General features: G+C 50.2%; 1 protein-coding gene across 1 annotated transcript in view; it reads right to left on the reverse strand.

Moving 5' to 3' along the window:
- LONRF1 (LON peptidase N-terminal domain and ring finger 1) overlaps nt 1-1,488 on the reverse strand; it is a 47,480-nt gene extending 45,992 nt beyond the window's left edge. The window contains exon 1 of the mRNA XM_018042095.1: nt 664-1,488. Coding sequence (XP_017897584.1) covers nt 664-1,408 — 745 coding nt within the window. The 5' untranslated portion in view covers nt 1,409-1,488. The remainder of the gene's footprint in view (nt 1-663) is intronic.

The following is a 9,464-nucleotide window of genomic DNA, read 5'->3' on the forward strand; positions in this document are numbered from 1 at the left end:
CCGGGCGTTCTCATTCAAGACTGGGACAACCCTGGGCAGCTCCGACCGGGCCTCCGGGTGCGGGGTGCGGGCGCCCAGCTCCCGCCACGCCCACCCGACGTCACCCGTTACACAACGCCCTCCACCACCCCCACCCACCCCGGCTTATGCAATTCTGCCTCCCGCGGCTTCCAATTGCCCGGGTGACTTTTGCGGGAGACCAAGGTATATACGTTGCACGCCCATCCTCGGCTGGGGATCCACTTGCCCGCCCCGGCAAGGAGTCTCCCCGCGGCGGACCCGGCCCGGGCGGCCAATTACCGGAAAGAGCGCGGCAGGAAGCGAGCCGACGCTCAGGCTCGCCCAACACCCTCCCCATCCCGCGCTCGCGCGGCCTCGCCCGGCCACCCGCTCCGCGCTGCTCCACTCGGGGCGCGCCCGCCACAGCGCCAGGCCGAGGCGTAGGAAACCCCGCGCCGCGTCACAGTCGGCTCGAGGGCGATCCCCATTGTGACCGAAGCACCTCGGGGCGCCGCCCCTTCCCACACACACCCCCCAAAACACACACAACCCGGGACCCCAAGACGCAAGCCCTGGGAGGCAGCCGGCCTGGGGCGCAGACGAGCTTGGGGCCGCCCCGCGAGTCGGGAAGGAAGGGTGCGGTCGCGGGGCCCGCGCGCTCACCTGCTCGCAGCTCCTCGCAGGCGGCGGCCAGGGCCTCCCGGTAGCGCCCCTGGTGCAGCAGCTCCCCGAGCCGGCCGGCCGCCCGGGCTCGCTCCCGCTGGCCCGGGAACCACTTTTCGGCCAGGTGGTTGAGAACGACGCTGGTCCTGAAGCCGGAGGAGGCGGAGGCGGTGGCGGTGGCGGTGGCGGTGGCGGCGGCGGCCGGAGGCGGCCGCGGGGAGGTCCCCAGGGCATCGGCAGCCGCGGCGGGCGGCAGCCGGTCCCGGCAGAGGCGGCAGCGCGCGCGGAGCTCTCTCCGCAGGCAGCGGCGGCAGTAGCTGTGGCCACAGGGCACGGTAACCGGCTCGCTGAGGAAGCCCCGGCAGCCCAGGCAGCTAAGCAGCCCGCCGGCGCTAACGCCGCGGTGGGCGCCCCCCGCCGGACTCGCGCTCCAGCCCAAGCCGTGGCGGAGCCGGTAGTTGAACACCAGGCAGTCAACCAGGGTGCCGAGGCACTCGGGCCTGACCGGGGCCCCGCGGCGCAGCGCCGCCGCGTACGCCTCCAGCGCGCCCTTCAGGTGGCCGCCCAGCGCCAGCAGCTCGCCCCGGCGGAGCAGCAGCTCCCAGCGCTCCGACTCCGCGGCGGCGCGCTCCAGCCGGTCGCCGCCGCCGCCGCCCACTTCCCAAAACCGGCCCTGCCTCTGCGGCCGCGAGTCCACCTCCTGGCTCCCTCCCGGGGAGCTCCTCGCTACGGCCGGGGAAGACATGGCCCGCGGACGGCTGCTCTGCCGCCGCCCGCCGCCACGGTCCCCGAGCCTCCGGGGTGCGCGGCTCCGCACGCGGCCCGCGAGCAGGGGGGCGTGGCGCGCGGACACGGCGGGGCGGCGCGCGCCCGGGAAGCCCCGAGGGCGGGGCGCGGCGGGCGCGGGGCGGGGCCGGGCTGCGCGGCGGCGCCCGGGACTCCCCCGCAACGGCCCGCGGCCGGGTCCCGGAGGAGGCGACCGCCGGCCCCGCCCCTGTCGAAGCCCCTCCCGGCGGGAGGCGCGAGGTCAGATGATCCCCCGGCGGGGATCTAATTGGCTTCTCCGGAAAGAGGGGCCTGGCTTGTAACTGAACAAAGCACGGAGGAGCCCGAGGCTCCATCCCCCACCTGATTGCTCCGCGGGGCCCTCACCCCCACCCCCCAGTCATAGATTCTCCCCTAACCCCTTCTTCGCTGGCACTTCTCCGCCCGGCAGCCGGCCTCGCTGGGCTGAGGCCCAAATCACCATCCCTCTCCTGACATAAACACCCACCTAAGTTGGGACCCGCCCCCCCGTTCCTGTCCCCTGGGATCTTCCCAGTGTAGTTTACCACAGGTCCGGTGCTCATCTGCATTTTTACTGGTTTATGCCCAACTTCCCTGGTGGCTCAGAGGTTAAAGCGTCCGCCTGCAATGCAGGAGACCTGGGTTCGATATCCGGGTCGGGAAGATCCACTGGAGAAGGAAATGGCAACCCACTCCAATATTCTTGCCTGCAGAATCCCATGGACAGAGCAACCTGGTGGGCTACAGTCCACGGGGTCGCAAAGAGTCGGACACGACTGAGCGACTTCTTTCATGCCCAACTTACAGATGGACACGTAGAGGCCGAGGTCTCAGGGAAGCGCACAGTCAGTGGGACGACTTTGTGACTCCCTAAGTCTAGAGTAGGTCAACTTTAGGAACGAAATGTGGCTCAGATGGTAAAGAAATCTGCCTGCAATGCGGGAGACCTGGGTTCCATCCCTGAGTCGGGAAGAGCTCCCCTGGAGAAGGGCATGGCAACCCACTCCAGTATTCTTGCCTGGAGAATCCCATGGACAAAGGAGCCTGATCGGCTATAGCCCATGGGGTCGCAAAGTCAGACACTGAGCAACTAACATTCTACACACACACTACCTACCTGACATGACTCCCTGAAGAGTGTAAGACAATTTTGCTTGGTGCCAAATTACTGCTGCTTTTCTAGTTTAAAACTCAGTCCCCCATCTCGAGGGAGGAAGCCCACAGGTTCCTCTCCACATTTTATTTACTACTGCACAACTGGCTAAGGCCTACATTTGGCATTTTTTAAAGAGAAAACGCCAGGATGGATGTTTTTCACGAGGCAGTTACCATACCACTGCAACCCAAGCAAGGTCTGCAGTTTTGCCCACAGGAAGAAGGAAAATGATCTGGTTTTTGTATAATGGGTTATCTTTCCTTGAAACTTGGTGGCAACCAGTTTATAGCTCTCTGTTGAAAGTATTGATAGATTTGATTGTAGGGTTCTAAATTGTTAGGGGCTTCCCTGGTGGCCCAGGCAGTAAAGGATCCACCTACAATGTGGGAGACCTGGGTTGGATCCCTGGGTGGGCAAGATCCCCTGTAAGAGGTTACAGCAACCCACTCCAGTATTCTTGCCTGGAGAATCCCCGCGGACAGAGGAACCTGGCGGGCTACAGTTCATTGGGTCAAAAAGAGTCAGACACTACTATGCGACTAAACACAGCACACAGCATAGATTGTTAAAGCTGTCCTTTTTTCAAAGGTTAGAAACAATGGCCCAGAGAGGGAAAGCTATTTGCCCAAAATCACACAGCTAAAAATATACAAAGGTTTAAAATCACTCTACTCTTTCTGCTATTATTAGATCTTAAATAAAAATATTTCACATGAGATTTTCAAAACAGCTAAAGAGAACATTAACCTGAGCATGCTATGTCTGAACCTGGCTAACGTTCCATCAGCATCCCTCTTTATACAGAACAGGCAGTTAGGCTCAAAACTGCTTTGAGTTACACGTATTTCTACTACACGACTAGCAAATCTCCCTGCCCTCAAGGGAACAAGGAAAAAGCCTAGGCTCCTGTTCCTATAGGGTGCGGAGTTCACTCATCATCCACACTGAACCTAAGCAAATTGGAGCTGAAACCCCAGGAGCAACTTCCAATCAATGGAGGTGGGGTGTATTGTGATTGATTCACAAGCACAACCCTGAATCTGATTCCGGGCCCCTGAGTTACTGCCATCCTTCAATACACTGAAGATGACATTAGTCAGATACCCACAAACTCATCTGAAACTTGAAATCATAAGTAATAAAACAAATATCCATAGGCCCATGGACATTTACTTTTGTGATGTATTCCTATCCTTAACAGCCACTTGCAGAATGCACAATAGTAACTACTTAACACCTGGGGTTCATGATTACACAAAAAAGTGTAAGTTGGTAAATCTGCTTATATTTCTCATCAAATCTAATTCAGGTTTAACTAGGGGATCTCCCCCCAAAGTAAAATATAATATTCAGAAAATAGTATGAAACATCATTTGTCCTTTGGAATTTCTTTCCCCAATAAATGTGACAAATAGCCACATCTGAATCTGGTGTGAAATAAAATAGTACAGTTTTGATAATATGGGGGCAGGGGATGGGACTGTAGGAGGAATCTCGCTGTGTTCTCCTTGGCATTTGTGAATGGTTATAATTCGTGTTTGCTGGTTTATACATTTACATAACTGGTTCTCATTTATGTAACTTATTTATGTAAGAGGTTGTACTGCCTCTGTGGCCTTTGTGTGCTGCACAATTTCCCTCTGAATCAGGAAGTCTGGGGCAAAACTCTCACCGGCTCTAAGACAAGTTACTGTCATTCTGTGCCACCACGAGAGGTTATGTACTTTGATGTGGCTGAGTTTTCAGTTCAGAGGAGAGAAAAATTAGTATCTTTCTTCATTCATTTTTTTTTTTAAATTGGACTTTGGTCTCTGACTCACCCAGCAGCCTGCCACGGAAGAGAGGGAATCCTGTGTGTGTGTGTGGTGGATGAGGTGGGGCGGTGGCGGGGGGCGGGGAGGTAACCTCCAGACCAAGAGGAATAGGATGGGGTAAAACTCTCCTTTCTTTCCCTTCCAGCGTTACTTGCTTGTGCCTTTGCTAACAAAGTAGTAAAATGATGAGATTTGTATTTCATTTCAGTTTTTTTGTGTTGTCTTCTAAAATAGATCAGTTATGTAAGAGTACGAAGAAAAGCATATCTGTTTCCTAATTTGGAAAATGCTTATCACCATCATTCCCTGCGTATCCCAGCCCTCCCCCGCCCCCACTGCGCCAGAAGGAGCCTTTTCCTGATATAGTTAGGTAAACTATTTAAGCATCACGTAACACAGTGCTTTTCCTGTGCACGAGTCAGCTGAAGATGTGTATCTGGACCTCCTTTTTTCTTTTTCTTTTTTTTTTAAACTGTGGGTGAATTTACCATTTGTTTCTTCACATTCTTACCATTAAAAAAGAAGACAGACAGAATTTAAGCTTTAAAGAGCCAAGCAAAATTATGTCCTCTTCCTGATTCATTTCAGTTAGTAACATTCTGGTCAATGCATTGATAACAGTCAATTCTAAAATGAAATATAATCAGTGTGTAGCCAATAGCATATTGATACGTAAGGCCCAGATGGAAGGGAGTTTAGAGCCCACCTGGCATGCCCCTCGTTTTACAGCCATCAGGATACTGAGTCCTAAGGAGCTGCTCGCTTATGAAAGTCACATTAGACAATCCACAGACCTGGACCGCGTCTGTGCCTCTGTGCCAGGCAGGAAGCCTCTGGCCTCGCTGAGCCTCATCTGCCACCTGTGAAATGCCAGAACTGGAACTCTCTTAGGTGCCTCCTGCCTCTGGAGCAGAGTCCTGGGGGTTGGTTTGAACACAGTGAGAGGAGGCAGATGGTCTCCCAGGCACAGGAGCGCAGCAACGTGACACCTGATGAAAATGTAACAGCAGAAGGTGAAGGCTGAAAAGCGAAAAGGAGGGATGAGAAACACACTTGATGGGTGCACACTCAGCCGTGTCCTGAGGAGGGAGAACCAGCCCTGGGACGTGAGCGTTTTCAGTTGCCGGACAGAGATCCCCCACCACACACACCTCCTCGCCCCTTCTAACAGTCTCTGAGAGGCTGGAGAAAAGCCTGGGGGAGGGGAGCTGGTTACATAACTTGGGCATTTGTGGGGAAGTTTATATAAGATGCTAAAAATACAGTATATGATTGCAGTAATGGTGTTCTAAGTGAAGAGCCCTAATGAGCACAAACTGAGTAGGTTAAATAGAGGTGATGGTAAGTAGATGTCTAAACCCAGTGGCCTGCAATGACTACTGTCTCACCAAGTTTATTGCCCAGTATTAAAATAATGTTATCCTTGGTAGCTCAGTATGTAAAGAATATGCCTGCAGTGCAGGAGACCCGGCTTCGATCGCTGGGTCAGGAAGATCTCCTGGAGAGGGAAATGGCAACCCACTCCAGTATTCTTGCCTAGGAAATCCCATGGACAGAAGGGCCTGGCGGGCTACAGCCCATGGTCGCAGAGTCAGACACGACTCAGTGACTAAACCACCATCCCCATGGGGAACACCATCAAAGGGCTCAAGAGCATCATCCTTAGTTCTTTTCTAATACTCTGAAGAACATAGAAATGCTAAGGACATAACCCATCTTCTATTTTACTGGTAGTCAAATTGATAAAATGAATGCAGTTCCCAGTATCAAGCTGTTAAACAGAAACAGACATAGGAATAAATTCCACACATTATTTAACAAGTTCTGAGAATTAACCACATACAAATCCCCTGGTATTGTCTATGCTCCTTCCTTCTCCTCTCACCCCTCACCTTAGCACTTACTGTCACCTGAAATTATATATATATATATATACACACACGCACACACACACACAGTGTGTATGTCTGTCCTCCAAAATGTAAGCTCCTTGAGAACTGGGATTTCTGCCTGTCTTGTTCACTGATGTGTCTCAAGCACTCAGGGCATTAGATAATAACTGCTGAATGAGTCACACACAAATTAATGCTATCACCTAATACTCTTCACCCTAATCAGAGATAAGAAGACATTACCATTAACACACTAGGACAATTTATGTTCTTCATTTCTCGTGTTTCATACCTCCGATCAGGCCTGCCAGAAAATCCTTCTAGTTCTGCTTTTAAAATATATTCAGACTCTGACTCCTCTCTGCTCCCTCTGCTTCCCAACTCCCTGCCACCCCCACCATCAACCTGGCTCAAGCCATCAGTATCTCTACTAAAATAACATCATGGGTTTTGGTACTCTTTAGGTAAGAGAGAAGATTTTGCAGGTGGGAACAGATAAAAAGAAAATTATAACCAACAAAAAATATATGTACATATGTATACATAAATCAAGAAAACAAATACCTAACAGTCTAATATGGCAAATAAAGCTTTAATAACTTGAAAATTATAAAGCACTACTCATTTGGATAGAATCTAGCATTATTACTACTACTGTTATTTGGAAATGCTTCTTAAACTCCTGGGTGTATCAGAAAATCTTTGAACATTTGAGAAGATCTGCTGGGATGCTTATATGGGTCCAAAAATTCCTGGGAGTTATCCTCAACTCCTCTCTTTCACTCACACTTCATGAATGGTGGGCCAGAAAATCCTTTGGACTCTACTTTAGGAATATATCCAGACTCTGACCCCATCTCGCTCCTCCCCTGACACCGCGCTGGTCCCAGCCACCAGCAGCATCTCGCACCTAGATTCCTGCCACTGGCCTCTGCTGTTGTCATGACACCCTTTCATTGTTACCAGCATCTTATAACACGAACCGTTTGCTCCTCGAAACACAGCAGTTATTTCTCGTTTTAACTCAGAAGAAAATCCAAAGGCCCATCCATGACCTGGAAGTCAGTACTTGGTCTGTCCCAGCCTCCAGCCCACTTGCTCTCCCTCTTCTCACACTTCTCCAGACCCACTGGGCTCACCAGGACCTTGGTCCTTTCTGTTCTCCCGGTCAGGGATACTCTTTTGCCAGAGATCTCCAGGCTGCCTTTCTTTCTTCCTTTACACTTTGGATCAAATGGCACCTGTGATGTCTTGCCTAGTCTCCCTATCTCTTTTTCCAGGTTTTTTATCTTTAGCTTTTATCACTAATATAACTGTTATGTTTTCTTTCTCTTATTTATTGTCTGTCTCCCCCAAGAGTATGAGTTCTACAAGGGAAACTTTATGTAATAAACTGCTTTATTCTCTGTTGGATTTTCAATGTCTGCTGCTACTGCTAAGTCGCTTCAGTCGTGTCCAACCCACCAGGCTTCCCCATCCCTGGGATTCTCCAGGCAAGAACACTGGAGTGGGTTGCCATTTCCTTCTCCAATGTATGAAAGTGAAAAGTCAAAGTGAAGTCACTCAGTCGTGTCTGACTCCTAGCGACCCCATGGACTGCAGCCCACCAGGCCCCTCCATCCAGGGGATTTTCCAGGCAAGAGTACTGGAGTGGGTTGCCATTTCAATGTCTAGAACACATAAATAGAGCCTCAATTTTAAAAAAAAACTGTGGAGTGAAAGAATAAGGAAGGGGCTCTAGTGCAACACACAGAGGGTGCACAGAGTGAACACACACGTGTGCTCTGGGGCTCAGCTTCTGCTTAGGATGGCTTTGGCTGTTTGTGCCACAGTTGGAAGTCTATGGATTTAAGGATACACAATGCAGTGTACGAACCACTGTACGATCACAGCTGGATTTAACCGTATAGAATGGAACCTCTAACATGGTTTCTTATGACAGGATCTGACAAAATAATATTTGAGCTAGAGAAGTAGAAGTAGAGTTGTAGCATCAGCATACTAAAAAACAACAACAACAAAAAAAAACAACAAAAAACAATACCCAGTGAATTTACTCCTTGAAAGTTCATGAATGGACCTTCAATCTGGTAAAGTCCCCAGGCCCATCAAATGCAGAGGAGCCTCTGCTCCCATCTCTTTCCCATGTGGTTTTGTTTCCTTTGTACATTTCTGAGGTTATACAGCTTGACTGGGCTGTCACCTGGTTTAGCGGATAAAGCCATGCGGTGCATTTTTGCTTGACTCATTTTCAGCTCATATGTGACTTTTTAAGAATCTGAGTTATTAGATAAATCATAAGGATTTGAGGTTGTAATTCATAAAATAATGAGTGACTTGGACAAGGTGAATGTTTGCAGAATTTCATCTGAAAGACTGGAGTATGTTAGCTATATGGGGAGGGTATTGGAGCTGGTGAAGGAGATGGAAGCATGTGAGGTAGGAAGACACCTGTGACTGGGTTAGGGCAGTGATCTGTGTCCCAAGCCGTCTACAAGGTCAGTGTCATGAAAGGAGAGATGATGACCTCAGATGATGGAGGACTTCCTAACCAGGAGGTGAACACATACAGATCAGAGTCAAGACGAGGACACAATGGTAGAATGAGCAACCAGGTTAGTTGTTAAGAAAGTTACGAGAAAAAACAGGAGAAGAAAGGCATGAAACACAGGTTGATATGCATTATAGGTGATCTTTTTTCAATGTCTAGCACATGCTGCAGGTCAGGTTAGTTTAGGTAAATGCAATAGAGAGAAGAATCTCTCTTTTATTTCTCTACCAATGTAACATATCTAGTTGAGGAGACAGTCGTTCAGACTTAAATGAGAATGGATGCTCTTTCAAACTTGATGAAATAAACAAGATAAAGAACTCTTTCAACTAGTATGGAACACTAGTTATCACAAAAATAAACAAAATATATTAAAGAGTTGTAAACAAGCTAAAGAATGGGTACATTAAAATACTACAAAAGGAGGTCAGACTCTTGCTCTTTAGTTCCTAATTCATGTCTGGCTCTTTTGCGACACCATGAACTGTAGCTCGCCAGGTTCCTCTGTCCATGGAATTTCCAGAGAAAGAATACTGAAGTAGGTTGCCATTTCCTCCCCCAGGGGATCTTCCCACCTCAGAGACTGAACCTGAGACTCCTGC

The sequence above is a fragment of the Capra hircus genome, chromosome 27 (genome assembly GCF_001704415.2).
Source record: "Capra hircus breed San Clemente chromosome 27, ASM170441v1, whole genome shotgun sequence".
NCBI lineage: Eukaryota > Metazoa > Chordata > Mammalia > Artiodactyla > Bovidae > Capra > Capra hircus.